We start from the raw sequence: 22,433 nt of genomic DNA on the forward strand, positions 1-22,433 counted from the left end.
TCACAGGGGATCATATTCATTGACCATGTGCAAGTGTGTGTGTGTGTGTGTGTGTGTGTGTGTGTGTGTGTGTGTGTGTGTGTGTGTGTGTGTGTGTGTGGAGGGAGGAGAGTGTTTATAGTGGCAGTACAGAGTGATTAAGTCATCTGCTCCCCTTTTCCTCTTCTTCCTCCCTCCACACCCCCTGCATAAGACCCTCTGTTCTTCCTCCCATCCCAGCTCTCCCTGTCTTGCCTCGACTTTCTTCCTGGCTTCTCCTCACTCTCTTTCATCTTTTGCCCTCTTCACTTCCTCATCCCAGCCCATATGTTTCTTTCTCCATATCATTGAGTGTCATATTGCAGCTTTGCAATTTTACAGCCTTTTGTCGAAAAAGAATGTACTGAGTTTGACTGCACCATTTGTGGTCAAAAAGATTTTTCTTGTTTTGGGTAACATGATGCATGAACATTCATTATTTGTAGTGACTATCAGCTCTAGAGTGGCAAAATAATGTATGTGCTGAAACGTTAGTGGCTAGTCAAGAATAATGTAAAAATTAAGAATCTGCAATAATTTAGCATATAGCTGAAATATGTACCAAGTACATATTAGCTTATTAGCTTATAAGTGTGTGTGAGTGTGTACATGCATAGGAATGTAAATAAATACATAGTCATTCTTTTTGATACAGGGACAGAGTATAAATAGTATAAATGAGACACTTGGACACATTTGGACACTTGTCTCTCATTCTACAGTATGTCCTAGGAGCCCCATAGATCATGTATATACACAAACACAAACATCAACACATATACACACAATCCTCATTACTGTTTGCAAGTAGGTCTTGGCAGTGTGCCGTCTCAGAATTATACACAAACACACACTCCAACACAAGAAAAAATCCCCATTGCCCCATTTCAAAATCAATTTATTTTGGCCAAGTCTGGAGACCATTACTAACGCCATTGTGAGAGGCCCAGGTAAGGGGACTCATGCAAACCACTTTTACACTCTTTCTTAACCACATACAGACTTCATATATACAGTCCCCTCCGAAACTATTGGAACAGTACCAAAGACAATTGGGTGTGAGATCAAAAGATGGATATGAGACGAGAGTTTAGGATTTCAGCTTTTATTTCCTGGTATTTACATCTAGATGTGTAAAACAGCATAAAACATAGAACCTTTTGTATCAGACCACCCAATTTATTAAGTCTTAAAGTAAATTAAAGTAAATAACACTTTGGTTATTTACTTTATATATTTCGTTGCATATCCCTTCCTTACAGTAACTGCATCAAGCCTGTAACTCATTTGACATCACCAAATTGTTGGTTTCTTCTATTGTGATGCTTCTTCAGGCTTTTACTGCAACCTCTTTCAGTTGTTGTTTGTTTCATGGGGGTTCTTCAGTCTCTTCTTCAGGAGGTGAAATGCTGCTCAACTGGGTTAAGGTGTGGTGATTTATTTGACCTGTCTAAAAACTTTCCACTTCCCCCCCAATAAAGTCCTTTGTTGTGTGTTTTGGATCATTGTCTTGCTGCATGATAAAGTCCCTCCCAATAAATTTGGATGTATTTCTCTGTAAATTGACAGACAAAATGTTCTTGTAAGCTTCTGAATTCATTCTGCTGCTACCATCATGAGATACATCATTAATAAAGATTAGTGAGCCCATGCCAAAAAACAGCTGTTCATCAGACTTTGAGAAAATGGTTTGCTCTTCTCCCATAGACAGCTCTCCGATCTTCATGTTGGCTTGTCCTTTTTAACAACGAATATAGTCTTCACAGGTGAAACTAAGGCTAAAACCAAGAGTAGATGTTCAGAACTGTTTTTATTTGATGACTTCTACATTATCGAGTCAGTACAAATACGTTTTAGATTACCAAACATTTGTTTTCCAGCACAAAATTAAATGTTACAGAAGAATGTTTGTATGTTAGTAATGAAAGCAGCAGATTATGTAAGAGACCACTTTTCAGATGCAAACACAATAAAGGCTGCTGGGATTTGCAGCAAAAAAATAAGAAGCAAGTCTCCTGAAGACCTTTGGTTGGTTCTGCAAGCTGTTCAGTAAAACTCACCAGCTAATTTCCTTATAAAACTGCACACAATGTACCTGAGTTTACTCATTTTACTTTTAAAGCAAAGGGTCGTCACACCAAATATTGACTTTGTTTCATTTATTACTGTTTACTGTGCTTCATAGTATTTTCTTAACAGAGAAACATTTAATTTAATTATTTTTCAAGGCATCTTTGCTCTACAGCAAATATATATATTTGTATGTATATATATATACAGCATAGACAGGGATGATCACCTTAACCCTCATGAAATAATTAAAAGTTTCTATCCTGGTGGGAGTGGTCTTTTCCAAGATGACTCCACTCCCATCCACAGGTCACGAGGGTCACTGAAAGGTTTGATGAGGATGAAAATGATATAAGTCACATGCGATGGCCTGCAAAATGACCAGATGTGTTAGGCAGCACTCTCCACCACCATCATCAAATCACCAACTGAGGGAATATAATTTGAATGAATGATGTTTTAATTCTTCCAGTACAGTTCCAGAGACTTGTAGAAGGCATTTGAGCTGCATTGTCACAGTTCTGCATGTATAATTCACTATTTTGCATATTTACTGCATGATCATAAAGAGCCTTGTGCTACTACAATTCTAAAGCCCACTTGCTGTCTGCATTTCTCATGTCTGCGAATAAGCCATAGTCAACAGCCAAAGCCATAGTCAACTGGTTCACACATAGTCGCCCTCTCCCTTCTGTTTTATCTATCTACATCTATCAGCATGTGAACTTGTCCCCTCCCACCTTAGGTTCAGACAGGAAATCAGTGAGTCAACTGAAAGGAAGTGCACCATATAGACATACTGCAAAATTGTTCGTGCTGTACATCGAACCAGGAAGTGATTTGTCTCTGACCCCAAACCCTTCCTGTATTGTTTGCCACCTTTCCGCTTTCTAATGGCCAACACCCAAGGCAGAGCGAGAATTGTCTGGGACATGATGTTCACAGTCTGTGAGAACAGAGTGAAATAAGTTGTAGCAGTTACTGCCACACTGATAGCGCTTTCACAGTTTCAGGAGCAAAAACAGATTTCTGTGATATCTCTGGGTGTGTATATGTTCAAACAAATGTACTGACATATCAAGCCAGTCTAAAGGTCTTCTCCACCCTCAAGTGTTCCTTCCTGACCAGAGTGACCTGTACACTATGTTGTAATTCTATAAGCATGTGGGTGATTGTATGTACATATGTGTGTTGGTGAATTGTATTTTGCTCTCCCACCCTTGGATTTCCTGTGACATATGTCCACCTTTCATGCACGTACACGCATATACAATCCATCCCTTTCCCCCAAACTACCAAAAAGAAATGACTATCCATTTTTACCCTGCTTGTGTGTGTGTGTGGCAGCTCTTAAGTTTTCTACACACACTGGTGGAGTGTATGTATGCATGTGAATAAACAGAGAAAACTATTATTTGTTTAGAATATAAGCTTTGTGTGGTTTGTGTGTGCTAGACACACAAACACACACACACACACACACACACACAGTTTTCCAGGGAGTGACTATGATAAATCACCCCTATGAGCATCCACCTAGCCCCTCACCAGGCCTTTTCAGACTAGGGCTTTTAGAGGAGTGGAAGGAAAGGGGTGCAGACAGTATGAAGTTTGCCATTTCACTCTTGTGCAATCTGGGCCCCCTCAGCAGAGACTGAATAAATCAGCACAACACCGCCTTTCCTACCACACTGGGAAACAGCAAGAACTCTGGTATAATTACAGCTGAGGTTTTACAACATATTCCAGAAACTTTTACATATAAATCTTTAAGACTGCTTACGCATTACAGTGCAAATGATATTTACATGTGGATCATGTCTCAGTCATTTTTACATTGTGGGTGCCCTGATTTGCCCTTTAAACACACTTGTAGTACAAACATCAAGAAAAACTCTCTTGTGGAAGCAAGTAAGGCAGCTATGCATAAGCAGTGATTTTTATTTTTTTGTGGTGTTGTTGAGACCTGGCTGATTTTGTAGACATTCTCCTACTGTCTAATGGTAGGATGTACTCTTTTCATTACTGACACACAAGGACATACGTAGGAGATGTACAGAACTCAGAGCATGCATGTCCCTTCTACATTCATGAAGCTTTCACACAGTTACAGACTCATTTTTAGGAATACACAGAGAACACAACTTGCTATAATGTGTATCAAATTAGCCAATGAGGGCCAATTAATTGATATAACTTATTAATAGCTAAGTGTTGGATTACAATAAAAGTAATGTCGCTTTCTAGTTTATGGTTACAGTTTCACTATACTCATTGAATTGCTGTGCTCACACCAAACTATTGGTTTACATAGAATAGACTGTATATTTGCTGGTTTTGTCTTTAAAGTTATAGTCAGTTATTTTGCTGGTAGTAGAAGCTAGATCTCTTGAAACTCAAAATCCAAACAAATATTGTACATGTGAATGCTAGTGCAAAGAAGAGGAGCTGGATTTGTCTTCAGTGTCAAGACATTTGACTATGGTACTGCATCTGACATTTGTACACTGGCCACAAGCTTCAGAAACTTATAATCTGGACTCAATTTAATGTCTACCCTTCTGTATACCAGTTTTAAACAGAAAAACAAACTTTTTAAACACTGACACTTTGTTGCACATTATTGCAGGAGAGGCTGGCAGCAGGATAAAAGTAACACAGCATGTGGCATTTACTGGAGAATGAATGTTTAGCTTTCCCCCTTCTCATTATTGGTCGTTGGCATTTTTAGGATGATTGTGAAATATTTAGAACTAATTTATTCCACATTGTCAGCCCCATAAACCTGTTCTGTTAGACAGACTATTTAAAAAGTGTAATCCTTTCATTGTAATAGTTTGACACTTGTGTTCTGTTTGCTTCTTAGCCTAGATATAATGTTCACTGGTCATATTGACTTAAGGTAGCTGAGACAGGTAATAATATTTTAAATGACCAACCTAGAATACATATATTTTTGGGGAAACAAACACACACAAAAACAAAAACACTTCTCATAACATGCAGTTGCATTCACCTATTTCTTTTATTTTTGTAAAAGGCAGATGGTGTCAATTGATATTTAATTGATATTTTTTCTATTCTTAGGTCCACGTGACCCAAACATAAAACAGATGGAGGTACAGAGGTGCATTGGGTGGCACAGCTCCAGGGTCCTCAGTTAAATCCTGAACTGTATGGAGTTTCTCTGGTTTCCTCCCACCTCCCAGAAACATGAGAGGAGGTGGACTGGCTAAAGATAAATTGTCCCTAGGACAATTTATTGGTGAATGAATCCCATCTAGGTTCTATTCCTGAATTAACGTTTTATATATAAAATTAATCATTCATTTTGAGTAAGAGAACTAAGAGAAAGAGAAGATTGTTATCTGTTAAGGAAATGGGAAAGGAAGAGGCTAAGAATTGTCAGATCAGTGTGTGCAGTGCACCACCTGCAGGACACGAAGAGAAACACACACTGAACATCTTAACATTTAGGAGTTGTGTATTTTTTTTTATGGTGTTATACAGTATATCGCTGTACTACACGGAAATAATCATAACTAGTAAATGAGCCATTGTTATTTCGTTTCAAATGCGATTTTATGGTGATTTTATGACAAAGTAAAATAATAATAATAATAATAATAATAATAATAATAATAATAATAATAATAATAATAATAATAATAAAATCCCAGTCACTGCAAATAATTGTTCAACTGAAATTGTCTTGTACACCAATCTTATTCTCATGGACGACCTTGTCACTTTAGAATGAAAATCGTGAACATCATGGAAAGCGCACAATGGCATCCGTCACACTGAAACCATCTTTTCACTGCTTCCGGCAAACAACTGACTACAGACAGGAAGTCATTCATTTTCAATGTAGAGTCGCACGCGGGTTGCGGTGAGCACCAACTCTGCAAATGCGACTTGTGACCGGAAGTAGGCCTATATGTTTAAGTTAAAAGGTGTTCAGGGAATGAGTTATTGACAATATTGAATATTGAGTTCCAGATTTACTTTATAGTCACGCATCCCATTAGTAACAGGGATGCAGTTGGTGAAACTTAGTAACACGTGCTTTGTATTCCATAAAGGTTTGGAGAACTTTCCCCTGAGTTCTGGTAACCAAATCATCTGAAACCCTCAGGAACCTTGTGGTAACTTGGGATGGTTGAGAGAATGTTCCAGTTAACGTTGGGAGATTGTCTCCAAACCATCTTTTTACAAACCTATTACTACCTATCATATCATTTCTATGTAAATGTTTATCTAAATGGGCTGACTGTACCTGGAATGTTTGTTTGTATTTTTAAAAAAACAAACACTGAAAACAATCTTTGGTGAACTGCAAGAACTTCCCATAAGAGAATGTTATGTGGGAACATAACATGATCTGAACTTTCCTGGAATGTTAGTTTGTAGTTATACAAAATAGTGCCTAAACGCAGTCTGTGGGTAACATTATACACTCCCTGAGCACTTTACACTTCATTCATGCAATTATTTAATCAGCTAATCATGTGGCAGCAGTGCAATGCATAAAATCATGCAGATACGGGCCAGCAGCTTTGGGTAACGTTCACATCAACCATTAGAATGGGATAAAATGTGATCTCAGTGATTTTGACCGTGGCATGATTAGTGGTCCAGACAGGTTGGTTTGAGTATTTCTATATCTGTTGATCTCCTGGGATTTTCACACACAATAGTCTCTAGCGTTCACACAGGCTAACCAGAACCGGACAGTTGAAGAGTGGAGAAATATAGCCTGGTATGATGAATCACACAGTTGGTAGGGTCAGAATTTGCCACCAACAGCATGAATCCATGGACCCAACATGCCTTGTGTCAAGAGTCCAAGCTGGTGGAGGTGGTGTAATGGTGTGGAGATTGTTTTATTTTGGCACACTTTGGGCCCGTTAATACCAGTCAATCATTGCTTGAATCACAGCTTACTTGAGTATTATTGCTCACCATGTGCATCACACAGTTGTGTGGCCACAATTTACCAATCTTCTAATGGCTACTTTCAGCATGATAATGCACCATGTCACAAAGCAAAAGTCATCTCAAACTGGTTTCATGATCAAGACAATGAGTTAAATGTTTTACATTGGATTTTCCAGCCACCAGATCTGAGTCCAATAGATCACCTTGGGGATGTGGTAGAACAGGTGATTCACAGTATGAAAGTGCACCTGGAAAATTTGCAGGAATTCTGTGATGCAATCATGTCAACATGAACCAGAATCTCAAAGGAACGTTTCCAACATCTTGTGGAATCCATACCATGTAGAATTGAGCTATTTTGAGAGAAAATTGGAGCCCTACCCAGTATTAGTATAGTGCAAACAATGTGGTTTAAAGTTTCCAGAATGTTTGTTTCAGGAACAGGAACAGCGCTGACTTTGTTCAACAAAATATACCATTCCCAGAACGTTTTGAAATGTTTCCTAAAAAAATAAACAAATGCTAACGTTCTGTGTTTGTTGGTAGCTAGCTGGTTAGCTAGTTAGCAATGCAACATTTGGGCTCTCCACAAAACTACCTTCTACTGTGTACACACACAGCACACATATAGCCTATTTATCCGTGTTTTTTTGTCGGAATGTTTGTTTAAATCTCACATGTAATGTAGAACACATATCTCAATAAATCTGTGGTCACTGTCACTAACACTAATTTTCTCCAAACATCATTTGGAGCGTTTATGTGTGTGGGATCTCTGACAGTGCTGTTGGTATCAACCTCGTTGTAAACAAAATGTAAATTCAACATAACTGCCACTAGGGTGCGCATTTCCGCAGTTGTATCCGGAAGTAGCGTGCCGTGAAAAGGCGGAAATGGAAAAACGCCTACTTTTGTTCCAGAAGTAAACAACTATTTATATGTGAATATCGGTGAAAGTGGTAGCTCTGTGGTTATAGCTTTAGGCTAATCCAAACCCCTTATTCCTCATCTGCTCAGTTATCCTGTCTCAACCCTAACCCAGTTTCAACTATAAGTCGCTTTGGATAAAAGCCAAATGAGCACATGTAAACGTGTGTAAATTTACACAGGCTTTCTGAAATAAGTGGCGCTGGTTTGAAAAAGACCTTGAAATATTAACAACCTTCTGCAATAAAAAGCTATTAAAATATATGTTTGCAGTTTTAAAATTTAAACGAAGAAATAAAACATCAAAATTATACATGTCTTGCTCTGAAAAACTCAATTACGGAATACAAATATAATTAGACATCATTTTATTTAATTATGCATTTCCCCACAATTATTATACACAGAAATTATTCATGCAATTTCCATCATTCATTCATTTAACTGACGTAAGAATATATTGGTACATGTGTTGGAGAAGCCTATGTCTTAAACAGTTATTTGAACGATTCAATTTGGATATTGAAAATTCTTGGGAATTTTGTGGAGTTACAAAAGAAACTGTTGTACATCTCTTCTTCCAGTTTGTATACTCAAGAATGTTTTGGACAAGATGTCTCCAACCTTCTGTCAAGAGCATTTGGTTCTTTAATAAAATTGAGTTGCAAGGTGTAGCCTAATTTTTATTTTTTTATTTATTTTTGCACACGATACCACTGATTGCAGTAGGCTTAATTGTTTTATCATACAACGGTTTGTTTTACTTGGGAAGTATCATATTCATGTGAAGAAACTGATTAAAACTAAAATCAACTTTTGAATAGTTTTTAAAGAGGTTAAGCAATATGAATCTGCTTTGAATGGCACTTCTTTTATTTAATTTATTAAAGTAAAGTGTAAGTTTAACTCTGAAACATCTTTATATGTTATTGTTTTGTGAATATCTGTTGTGAGATGTATAGTTTTGTATTAATCTTGTACGTGATCTAATAAAAGTTTATTTAAATGACAGTCATGATTCCGAGGTGTAGTCCTGTAGGGAGCCACTTGGGAGATTCATCCTGCTTTTTTGGGGCGCTAGTGATCCTGCGCATGCGCAGTCAGGAGAAGGAGGGGGCAGCATGTTTGTTTAAGCACAAACCACATGATCATCGCGTCCCTAATGCATTTAGCCAACAGCAGTTAGCTTACTCAACTACATTGAGAGTGAAGGAATTATCCTTCTGCGCTTTGTGCGGGATTAATTATTTTTTGGTGGGTTTTGACGGAGAGAGAGAGAGAGAACGCCATGCCAGGTATATTATTTTTTAAAGATTTTACATGTTGGATTGTTGTGTTGTATTTTATTATTATTTGTAATCTTGATCTGATTAGGTGCGGTATTTTCGTGCTTTGACTTGTACTTCAGAAACTCCATCTTTGGACACATTCATGCTTTTTTTTGCACGCGGAGAACGTGGAGAATAGGTACAGACGTGCAAACACACGCGGGAGCGCGTGCGTTCGTACATTGAAGTGTAGCGTTTACACGTCGAAAATTTATAACGCGCACACATACGCATGAAAGGAAGGTATTTGGAGAGAAATAATTCCCATAGTTTCATTCCCGTTTTTGTTGGCCATGTTCTGAGCGAACTTGCTCTGATTTTCTCAAAATATCTTCTTGAACATTTAGTCCCATAGCTCTTTTTTTAGTTCATTTGACTCGACCTTTTGTTGGTTCACCTTTTAGACCAATAAAATGTGCGTCTCCTTCTCGTGTTTTTGTTTATCTGGCTCCATGCTGTTGCCCAGTTTATATTAAAGGCTCGTTAATTAGGGCCACATTTCTGCTATCGGCTTTAGAAAGCGTGTAAAGGGTAACACTGTTACTAACAAACAACTGTCTCACATAACGGCAACAATGTCCTTCAGACAGGAAACACTGTAACACAAACATTAGCCAGCTAGCGTGCTCTTTGTTTTGGCGAGGCGTGTTTTTACCAGGCAGTACTACAAACCAAACGTTTAAGTGCTTTGCAGATTTAAAAAACACCCACAGCTGTGGTTTTGATCGTGGAGTAATGTCTGTGTGTGTTTACGATATTAAATATTGGGGGCATTTTGTTTTGTTCCTTCCAGTTGGCCTACACGCTCTGTGGTTCGTTAGCATTCACTGCTACACGAGCTTCGTTTGTTCATATGTGAACATGTCGACGTACTGGTTCAATGCTACATCACTAGAAGATGGACAGCAGTTAGGAGCAAATGGCTTCTTGGTTACATAACCAGTACCATGTAGTTTAGCGGGTTAGAAGCAAGTCAGAAGAGTATAAGCTATTCGTTTACACTCTGCCATACTACTTTGTTGTGTTTTTTGTTGTTTTTGTTTTGTTTTTTTTTTCTTTAATACCAAGTGTATTATCACTGTGAAGAAAATACTTGTGATGGGGCAAAAAAAAATCTAATCACACCGTGTTTCAAGACGAATAAAACAACCGTTAAAGCATTTTTGTGCTTTTTATAATATTTCCTAGGTGTTTGAGTTTATACGTTACTATGTAAAACTTTAGCACATGTTTTACATAGTCTGTGCTAGTGTCTGACACCGGAATTTGTTGGTAGTTAAATTTCCTCACCTAATAATGTACAAGCTTTACAAGTGAGTAGTTTTTTTTTTCTTTTATATATATATATATATATATATATATATATATATATATATATATATATATATATATATATATATATATATATATATATATGGTTCTTTCTGATCCAGTCAAATTAGTATATTCAGGTAGAAATGATAAAATGGCAGGCCTATTTATAGTTCATCATAAAAAATTAGGATTGGGAAAACAATAGAAACCATCACAGAAATTCTGTTGCTTTCCATTACAAATATCATCACAATCAGCCAGCAAACTATTAAAACCATTACGTTTAATGCTATCCACTAGACATAACATGCCATAAATTACCAGTAGAGACCCACAGGGACTATTACAGTTTTCACTAAAACCAATACAATTCCCTTTATACACATTACAAATTCTATGAGTGTTTCTGGGGTTTTTTTCCCCACATGATAATCCCACAGGCATTTCTCCAGCTAGCAGAGGAGCTTGGACAAAGCAAACTCCATTCAGCTGCCATTTGACAGTTTAATGTAGTTTTGATGATACAATAGTCACAATAGGCCTTTTCATGTTTCCAAGTCATGTTACCTTTTTCTTTACTGATGTTGACCATGACCGTGTACAATGTACACATGATGAAAGATGAATTTGACCTGGCTCACTTTTGTTATTGATTGATTTCTCAAAATATTGCAGCATGCTGTAGCCAAGTTTCAAAATGGTCTTGGAACAAACATGACTTGCTCGGTATGGCTCTGCCATAAAAGAAAACCAGAATCCAACTCAAACGTGCACTGTCTTTTGCTCTTTATTTATTTTAGAGATTTATTCTCTGTGGCATTGTTTCCCCCCATTGAGAATCGTGATGGTTTAAAAAGCATTTTATATTTATCCCATGTTGTATGAAGCCTGTCACAAACAGCATCTTGCAAATATATTGCGGCACATTGTGACTTTATATATTGCATGGCATTGCAAAACAGGCTGCTGACGATTGTTTATGAATCATGCTGATGTTGTTACACCCACAGAAACCTTATCTGGAACGTGAGGCTGGTGTGGTTTGTTAATGTAAGCATATTGTAGACTTCAGTAATGTAAAGCTAACAATTTACAAACAATATATTTTAGTTTATAAAATGTAAGTGATCTGAGGATGTATGCCCAAAGAATCTACGAAGAGTTTTTGGTTGCTATGAATGACTGCATGTTTCGTAGAATGGTGACACTTTTGTTGTGTTATTGTATTATGCAATGCGAACCTCTGCATCACCCAATCTGTCAACATTGCTGTATAAATCAATGTTCTCCTTTTTAGTAGTCAGTGGCATTTATTGTTTGATGTAGAACTTGCAGATGATATTTTCAGTAATGAAGAGCACTGTGTTAGTTGAGGTAATATTTTTAAAACTCCTATCATTGTAACTCTCCCACAGTTGACACAATACTTATTCGTATTATTTATTTATTTATTTATTTATTTATTTAATTTTTTGAAAAAGCTTGTTCTCATTAAATGTATCAAACAGATTAACTTGATTGTCGTTAAATTGCCAACAGCAGCTCTTTAGGATTGTTTGGGATTTGGTGTCTGGATTACTTGGGGGGGGGGGGGGGGGTGTTCCTTTTTTTTTTGTTTTTTTTTTTGCTGGTTTGGGACCTGCTTATAGCACTAAAATCCTTAGACGTAGCCAGAAAGTTAGGAGTCTGTAAAGTCAGTTAAGAGCTAACTTTTAACCTTAAGATTCTTTGTGAACACTGCCTTTTCTCACCATTCATCTGGTTACAGTTCTGTCCCTTTTGGAGATGTTTTCAGACAGGCAGAAATGTGGAGTGTGTGTGTGTAGCCAGGTGGTGCCATCAAACCCGCCTCTTTATAGATCTTTACGTCATTGGCAAATGAGTCCAGACCGGCACAGATAGTGCAAGATTTTTGGCAGGAACAAGCTCTTTGTTAATGACCAAAAGTTCCCCTGCCAGACAGTTTTGTACAACTGACTGATTGACATGAAATACCGTGTCATGAGCTTCATTGGTAATGCGCAAGATCCTCCCGAGTGGCAAAAATCTCCAGTTTGCTCTTTTCTCCTTAGACTTTACCCAACCCAGCTGAATCTGTAAGATAATTGGTTATTTGTTCCTAAATAAGAACACACGAGGCACACTGGTGAACATCATATAGTTTACCAAAGTCTACATGACTGACTTTTTTTTTATAAATTGATAAAATTCTCAATGTCTTTTGTGGTGTCCTGCTGTGTAAATAAACATTGCACTAATGATAAACAGCACAGTTTTCAGTATTATGTGTGAGAGAACCGTTAACAGAAATGTTTCTCAGTCAGGAGTCTTCTTTCATCCTTTAAGAATTTATTTGCATTTGTTGCTCCTCCTTGTCTTTCTTGTTGTAGGCCAGGTGGATCTAATCATCAGTGTTACAACTATACTTTTAGCCCATACTGGTTTAATGTCAGCCAAAGAGAGTAAAAGGGCTTTAAGGAAAACGGTTAAAAAAAGAATTGATATTTTTTTAAAGGCAGTACCACCTGCTGTAAGTCCGTATGAAGCCAGGAAATGGCACCAGGAAAGCAATTAACACAGGCTCAAAGTGGCTTCATTCTGAATGTGGAAATGAGGTCGTGTTCACACGTCTGATATTTTGTTAGATGACAGCTAATCTTCAAGCAGTCACTCTGGTCATATACTTCCTGTGGGAGTTGTCTTCAACAGTAATAGAAGTCTTTTTAAAATAGGACTGGGCGATATGACAATCATCGTGTTACTTGAACACCTTTCATATGGTGAACAACTGCCAGCAAAACAGTAATGTTGCATAAAGAATAATAAATGTCTTTAAAAATGACACGCCATTCATTTTGATATATTTACAATTGTAATGATTCAGTACAAAGTTATCATTATGTAAAATGTTGCGCAACACGTTATTTTTAACACTTCTGAGTGTAATTTTTAACACACCCAAGTGTCTAGTTAAGGACAAAATGTTGTGTTGCTTTCAACACAGTATGTTGGTACATTTAATACATGCTGTATGTTGGTACATTTCCACAAAAAAGTTTTAAAAAAAAAACATATGTTTATACTCCCCCGCCCCCACAATTATCCTAAAATGCAATTTTCATGCTAAAAATCTACTAAAATGCTCACATAATAAACAATTGCATGAAATTCAGGTGACCTTTATTAAAATCATTGAAACATTTGACGCACGTAAGAATTTGAGTTGATGCATCTTCTTACAAATCTCCCTGCCGCCTGGAAAGACAGGAATCCCACTTCCTTCCATTTGAAAAGCTGTAAAAGAGCAAAAAGTGTGTTGGTTGGTTGTTTGCTACAAAATATGGAGACATGGCTTTGGGCTTTTTTTTTGTGTTACAGAATCCCGAATTGTGTAATTTTGGAGATGTGACCTCCACTCTCCTAAGGAACAAATTGTTGCTGTAGCCTCATCAGGAAAATCTAGCTGACTTGTGAATATTTATTTTCCTGCCTTTAGTACCTCACTGCCAATTTAAAAATTTTTTTTTTTGCAAAACCTAATTAATTTAACCAACATTACAGAGATAGTGGAGGGCATTACAACTTAAACTCCCAAACTTTTTTGTCACATTGACTTTGTGAAGAACTTTTGGTCTTGACATGACTGCGCTAGCTAGCTTCCGTTAGCCACTAACTGTTTGCACCTGTTAATCAGCATTAACATTCACCCAATACATGAAGAAACTCAGCACTAAATCATCTCCTAATGCTAATTACTACAGCTTGCCTTGTCCAAAACATGTAGTTAACCCACTTTCGTTATTACATCGTTGTGAATAGCAGTAATTGCTAGGTTATCAATAACTCTCAAAAAGGGAATACCACTAGCTGTATGCTAAAGTAATGTTATCAACTCAGGTGAGCATCTAGGTTAGCATCACTCATCCCTACTGTGATTGGTGACAGCATCCAGCTCGCTAACCTTAACTCGGAGCCTCAGATAAGATGCAGACTCGGAGAATTATAGAATAACCACAGTCCATATTTCACAGCCAACAGCTGAGGAACTGAGGAAGCAGTACATGATCTCACTTTTGAAGCCGTCGCAATAGATAAAGTTAAGTATGACTCGCTGAGTTACTGTTTTCCAATGAATACATTTTCGAGAGCTCCCTGCCTGAATTTTCAGCAGCATTAACGCTAAATAGAGATGCACGTTAACTTACGAGTGGGCACTTTGGTTTACTCGTCTCAGGACTCCAACTCCACTGTCACAATCAAAAGGCCAAACCAACGAACATTCAGTTTGAGGCGAGTTCAGAGTTGGATGATGTCGACAGCTCAGTCCGCAATGTTATTGGACAGTAATTTAACACGTTGTGTTGGTCACTCGTGAAATTTTTTTAAAACATGTTTATTGGATAATTTAACACGTGTTGAAATACTAACACAAAAAGTGTGTAGGATATTCTTTCTAAGAGTGTATATTGCCTACTACTACATGAGTGATTCCAATATTATATTAATTGTAATTAAAATAACGTTTTAGCTTACACAATTGAAATACTTCTTATCAGTCACCTTTCAGAAAAGGATATTGTTACAACTCTCATTGCACATTTGAGGTACCTTTCTTTACTGTGACATTTATGTGTCTTTTGATACACGAAGCCAGTGATCGCTCATCTTTATTTCTCTCTGTATTTTTGGTAGCTGTGACGAATACTCCCCCTGATGAGCTGCTGAATACTCAATTGGCTTTGAGTTTCAGACTTCACACTGGTTTTGGATACACACTTTCTGTTAGTATGATTTATGACTACTTTGGTATTTTTGAAAGACTATCTGATTCTAAACGAACACTTGTTTAGGAACATGTTTGTGGTCTGAGTGGATGTATGTCAGCTTTCACTGAGGAGTATACTGTAAAAGTTTAGATGAGGATGGTGGTGGTAATGGGGTTTTTTATTTTATTTTCATTTACTTTATTTTTTTGAACAAGCATACCTTAATGACTTGTAGATGTGATGGTTTAGATTAGCTGTTTAGAAAACAAGTATTAGGCTATTATTAGGTGATAGATTGATGTTGACCTTTATTGAAGCCCTATAAAACATTTTAAAATGTGAATGCATTCTCTTTACCTTGTCTCTTAAGCATGCATATATCCTGCTGTATCAATACACCCTCATTTTCTTTGATCTAGCTCTTTTCTAAATAAAGCCACAGAGATGAGCCACAAGTAGCATAAATCAAATAAAGCCCCCCCTCAACTCTCACTTCCTTTCTTTGTCTGATTTTAATGAAACTATTTTGTATGGATCTGAAATACAACTGCAAAGTCAGTTCCTTAGAAAATATATTTTGTAGGCACATATGGGTAACAACTGCCTGCAGCCAAAACAGTAGATAAGCAAAAATGGATTAATATATTGTTAGAAATTCCAGACACACATCTGTGGTGTTTGTTTACATCTACAATCTCCAAGCAAGGTTGGCTGCAATGGACTTGGCCATGATGTATTCTCTCCTTGCACCCATTGATCCTAGGGATAAGTTCTGGAACCTCCCTGACCTGGATAAACTGGTTACTGAAGATGAATAAATGAAGGAGTTCCTGCTGCTGTTTTCTGCCCATATATTCTGCCCTCTCCTTATGCCAAAGCAAGTATTCTCTGCGTTTGAAAGAAATCAGTTGGCCAGACAAACCTAGTTTTTCCTCTTACCCAAAACGTAGTCAAACAGTCAAGCTATGTTTGCACAGAAAATAGACTAATGTAACTAATGTCTGTGATGTTTATAGTCTCTGCGTTTGTACTGTATCAACTGCATGCCTTAATCAGCCCAAGCATAACCTTGACTCTGAAGAGCCTGAATAGATGTTACTGTTCTGATGGAAAATCAAGTGTTTTGTATTAATGATTTAATCATGATTCGTGATTGAAGCCACTTCCGGTACTAATCTTAAGACATGTGTCAGCTGTGTGACACTTGACCGATTTACCATGTCTGCTTTAAAAAGAAGCCCAAATGATCTTCAAAATCTGCTCCCTGCAGACCATAGACAGTTTTTTTTAAAGTCTAGTGTTACCAAATTAAAAATGCAGAGATTCCCTCTGACCTGGCAACACTGCCATGTTATGAAGTCTGCTCAGCTCACAAAACCATTCTGCGTCCCCGACGAGTGCAGATTATCTTAATTATGTACAGAGTGCTTTTTAGTGTATCGACTGTTTGCCAGACTTTTCATTTATGTCTTTTGTTACTTAAAGTACCACCAGTTTTACCCCGTATGATATTGTGTAACGAAGTAATACTATCTGTACAAACAACTTAAAGTAATGCATAAACATAAAATAAGTATGAATTTGTGTGTATATTGATCTAATTACATTTGGCCAAAATTTTAATTACTACGTTTTATATTTATTTATTTATCTATCATGTATTGAAGATGAATGGGAAATGGCCTGTTGGCCAGGCTAAAACTGAGGTAAGCTATATTTATAGCTATGTAGGCCCATAAATATACACACAGTACATGTTTAGTACTGAGATGTGTTTTATTAGTGAGGGTGACTGAAACTGTTGTAATGCTAGTGGAACTGTGCACTGTATTAATGGGTAAACAGATGCCGTGTTGCAAACATCCAAAAAATCATTCACCCTTGAGAACTTTCATTTTGTTGTCATGAAGTGAGGACTTTGTGGGAGGCCATAGGGTTTAGGACACCATTTGTCAGCTCTCATCTTATGCTACCCCGTAATACCTGTAACCATATTGGCAATCTTTGATAAATGCCTGAATGTATTTTTAACATATTCATAAAATTGAGTCCTGCTGATGGTGGGCTGTATTATATACACTCACTAGCCACTTTAATGGAGAACCTGTATGTCCACTCAGTCATGCGGTTATGTAATCACCCAATCATGTAGCAATGCAGTGGATAAAATTATGCGGATACAGGTCAGTAAGAGTTCAATTAATGTAAAAACTAAAATTTGTGGGGGGGGGGGCATGATGGTCATGACTTTGACATGGTTATTGGTGCCAGATGGGCTAATTTAAGCATTTCAGAAACTGCTGATCCCCTGGGACGTTCACATACAGTAGTCTACAACAGAATGGTACACAAAAAAAACATATGGTGAGTGGCAGGTCTGAATACAGAAACACCTTGCTGATAAGAAGGCTCAGAGGAGCACTACACCAGTGCATGTACCTGTAGTTTCTCTGACAGCATTTGTGTAATTGCTCTTATTTTTCAAGTTGAAAGTATTGCACTTTACTGATAGGCTCATAGTTATTGTTGTTAGTGAATGTAACATTTGCTGTAAGCTTGTAAATGCATGTGCTCTAATCCTTGTGATGAATTGATGAATTGATCAACTACGGTTCAAAGTATGCTGTAAATGTCTTTTTTTTTTTTTTTTTTTTTTTTTTTTCTTTTTTCTTTTTTCCTCTCCTCTTCGTACCTGGTGCACCAGACTTAAAATTATTAAGCTTCATAGTGAGTGAGTTTATAGCACTCCACTTCAGATGGCCGTCTAACACTCAGACTGCTCAAACTACATGAAAAATACATATCCATCATAACCTGATATCAATATGGAAACAATTAATATTTGTGGTTTTAAAAATAAACACAGTACAAAATAAATAAAGCACCCTGCTTATATTCCCTCCAGTGATTTTTGCTGATATTGGCCCAGTGTGGATACTGTATGTAGGAAAGTAAAATCCAGGTGATTTATGTAGGTTTTTTTGGGCACATAAGCCTTACTTGGTTTGGACCCCATGGTGTGTACTGAGGGATACTGGCCCGTGTGTGTGTGCACGTGTTGTCTGAAGTCTCCTCTGGTTTATTTAATCTGTCTGTCTGCTAATGCAACAAGCAGTACTTGGGTGCAGACTACATGATTTTGGACCTGGTTTTGCTGCCAGAGAAGCACGGTCTACTGAACCAGTAAAACTCCCTATACCTTCCACAGATCTGAAACTAACTCTGAAAGTATATATTAAAAAAACAAATGGCAGTCTGAGTGGGATCAATGTTTAAATGACACATTACGGGAAATAATACTTGTTGGGACAAGGCATGCGTTCCCTTTTAATAATCGCTGGGATCAAGTCATTTACACACGATGTTGGATAGGACATACAAGACTCGCACACCAATTTTTAATGTAGGGAGAAAATCCACCAAATCTTGTCAGAAACCATTATCAATTAAACATATTTGACTGGACTGTCATACCTCTATGCGTCTGAGGAACCGGTATTATTCATCTGATACTTTTTGTAAAGGTTTTTAATCAAGTGAATCCAATTTTAGTTTTAAAGTTTTTAGGAAAAATGAATCTTAAAGTCCTTATTTAACTCTATTTTAAATAACCAATCCTGGCTCCTGCCATGAATATAGCCATAGCAGCTGGCATGGCAAAAAAAACAAAAAAAAACAAAAAAAAAGATGGACCCGGTTTCCCAGTTGTCGACTAATTTTGGTGCGTGGAGACTAAACTGCCAAGCTCTGCACTCCCACAACGGCTGCTCATGTAGTGTGAGCAGTTTGTGATTTTCTCAGTTTATGAGCTGTGACAGAAGCTCAGATATTTTGAAGCATGTTTGATTTTCTCGACTATGAATTGTTTGTGGTGAATCCCTCTACGTCTAGTTGTACACTGCTGAGAAACTGAAAGGAAATCAAACTTATGCCCTCAATTTTATATTTGTGTGTGTGTGTGTAAAAAAATGTGTGTGTATATGTATGTGAGAGGGTAGATTCATGAATCCAGCTTGTCATCCATCTATTCTATATTACTGAAACTATGTGGACACTTGACCATCAGACCCATATCTTCTGCATACTGTAGCCCCCAAAACGTGGAAAGCACACAGTTGTCTAGAATGTCTTTCTATGCTGTGGCATTAAGATTTCCCTTCACTGGAACCAAGAAGCCCAGACATGTTCCTGAGCGACAGTGCCACTGTACATAAAGTGAGATCCATGAAGACATGGTTTGCCAAGGGTGGTGTGGAAGAACTCGAGTGACCTGCACAGAGCCCTGATCTCAACCCCACTGAACACCTTTAGGATGAACTGGAACGCTGACTAAGCCCCAGGGCTCCTTGCATGACAGAAGTGAACTCCCTATATCTCTAGTTGTTAAAAAAGCACAAGCTACCACAATCCAATATCTAGTGGAAAGTTTTCCCAGAAGATAAGTAAAAGGTTATTATAACAGCAAAGGACTAAATCTGGAATGGGATGTTGAACAAGCACATATGGTCTGGTGTCCAAACATTTGCCAATATATTGTATTTGTGTGAGAAAGTGAAGGTAAATTGCAAACACAATAATAATGCTTTTATAAGAAATTATTTGGCATGTCACACCCAAATGATTCCATGATTCCTGGAAACACACACTATGAAAATAACTTTCTTTACACTATGCCTCCATTTCTCTTTGCAGAACAGACGATTCTTGCATCTTGTCTCTCCAAGCAATTATGCATATTTGTGAGAAAACTGGGTTTGGGGGATTAGGTGTGCTCATTTGCGATCATGGAACATTTAGTATGCGTGCCTTGTGTCCCCCCCCCCCTTGCTGCAGAAGTATACTACATGGGATTTCAACGAGGCAGTCTATGCCTTTTAAAGTGTCATGTTTTTTCCCTCTAAAATCTTGTATAGGTTTTTCATTATGAAGTTTGTCTCCCTTGATTAAGGTTTTTAATGATTTTATTTTTCTCCCTTTCACAGAGCCAACAGATCTGAATGGACCTGACCGAGCAAAGACGCAGGGGGGTGGGGCTCCAGGGAAAGACGGAAAAGACTCTGTAACCAATGGCCATGCAGAGGGAGAGGTCAACCCTTTTGCAGAGTACATGTGGATGGAGAATGAGGAGGAATACAACCGACAGGTCTGTGCACTCTCTCTCTCTCTCTCTCTCTCTCTCTCTCTCTCTCTCTCTCTCTCTCTCTCTGAAGCACCATTGTCTGGCTGTCTGTAATAATTGAGGAGCTGATGTGCTCTAGTTCTCCTATTTTGTCTTCAGCACCTATTGGTTTATTTAACCAGTAATGTGCTCCACGTGCTGGCGAGCAGTGGCCTGTGTGCAATATCTTAACCCATTATGCTCATTTTTAAAAGCAAACACACCTTTGGGAGTGTAGAGGGTGGAGATTTTGCTGCCAATCCTTTTGTGAGCTTTCTTTACTGTTTCTTAGGTGGAGGAGGAGCTGTTGGAGCAAGAATTTCTGGAGCGCTGTTTCCAGGAAATGTTGGACGAAGAAGATCAGGATTGGTTTATTCCAGCAAGAGACCTTCCCCCAGGGATGGGACAGATTCAGCAGCAGTTTAACGGCCTGTCCGTCAACGACAGCAACAGCAACACAGAGGAGATTGTGGTAAGCTTTAAGACCTGCAAGCCCAGTTTTGCTTCGCTTTATTTGCCTAACTTAATTCTTGTTAGTTGAGCCAGTTGGGTACCCAACATTAAACATGTGGCTCCAGCATGTATCGCATAACTTAACTTTTATGCCGACATTTTGTTATCCCGGAGCCCATATTCACAATTAATGTCCAATACCTCAGTTGTGAGAAACACAGGAAAATAACATGTGCTATAATCTTATATGATGTCTTCTCTTTACTCTTCTCAGCGCAAGAGCAGCTTAAACCCTGAAGCCAAGGAGTTCGTCCCAGGAGTGAAATACTAGGGATCATCCTCACCCTCTGGAGTGGAGCCCTCTCACACACACATACATACAGAGACTTTTTTTGGCTGGAATTCACAGCCATGTATACGCTCTCATAAATATGTACACACACAGCTGTGAGGGGCTGGAGGAGGAGGGTGAGGGTTTTTGCGGGGCGGGGGTGGGTGGGGTGGGGTTTATCTATAAGCTTTTTATTTTTCCATTTGTTACATGTAAACCAAGGGCAGGGAGTTTAGATGCAGCCTCTAGGAGGTGCCATGGCAATCTAACATTGTACTCGATACAGAGCTGTTTTATTTCTTTCTATTGATGAGCAGTGAAGGCGGAGCACCCCAGCTCTCACTTAGGAATCTGTGCCTGATTATGTATTTACATTCTCCCTGCCTGATTTGTTGTTGGGGTTTTGTTTTTGTTTTTTAAATACAAGGGAGGTTTGTCTGGCTGGGATAATCATGCCCCATAGCTCTAGGTGTGGAGAGACAGTTTGGGGTGTGTCTGGATGTAAAGCGGTTCACTGGATAATGGGCCAGTTTGAGTAGAATGGCAAGAAAAAGCTGTGGAGGTTTTCACATGAAAACATATTTGATTTTTGAGTAGAAATTCTTAAATGCAAGAATGCCGTTATTTGAAACAAAAAGAAGAAAAAAAGTAAATAAAAGTAAAAAATGTTCGTATTTTTCTGAGCGTTTGTGTTTTCAATTTTCTTTTACTCAAGTTTCTAAAGTTACTATATGCATATGCCAGGGCACTATTAATACTGCATGCTGCAGTTCTGTTTTCTCCTGATACGGCTTAATTCTGTGGAATTTTGTCATTTACAGAAGGTGTTTCCTTCTGTCCTCTCTAAACAGTTGAGTAATTCAGAAACATGCTGAGCATTGAATTTTAGGTTATTACTTATGAAATATGGAATGCATTGTGTTGAAAAGTTTTCAGTGAGCTGTAGTTTTCATATAGAACATTTTCGGTCAGTCGGCTTGAGTTTGTTTGCTGTGGCACCCAAGGGAACGTGATTGATTCAATATCTCCAGGAGCATCAGAGCCTAGCAGTGAACTGTAGCAGTGTTTTTCTGTGAGTCTCTAGTCTTCCAGCTGGACATTAGCACTGCACAATATATTACCAGTTA

General features: G+C 38.0%; 1 protein-coding gene across 1 annotated transcript; it reads left to right on the forward strand.

Moving 5' to 3' along the window:
• Window positions 1-9,091: 9,091 nt before the first annotated feature.
• On the forward strand, window positions 9,092-21,980 carry LOC108268036 (polyadenylate-binding protein-interacting protein 2B). Its single transcript, XM_017472678.3, has 4 exons — window positions 9,092-9,251; window positions 20,347-20,507; window positions 20,815-20,994; window positions 21,250-21,980. The coding sequence occupies exons 1-4, from the start codon at window positions 9,245-9,247 to the stop codon at window positions 21,304-21,306; spliced, it is 405 nt and encodes a 134-aa protein (XP_017328167.1). The 5' UTR covers window positions 9,092-9,244; the 3' UTR covers window positions 21,307-21,980.
• Window positions 21,981-22,433: the final 453 nt, after the last annotated feature.

The sequence above is a fragment of the Ictalurus punctatus genome, chromosome 7, assembly GCF_001660625.3.
Source record: "Ictalurus punctatus breed USDA103 chromosome 7, Coco_2.0, whole genome shotgun sequence".
NCBI lineage: Eukaryota > Metazoa > Chordata > Actinopteri > Siluriformes > Ictaluridae > Ictalurus > Ictalurus punctatus.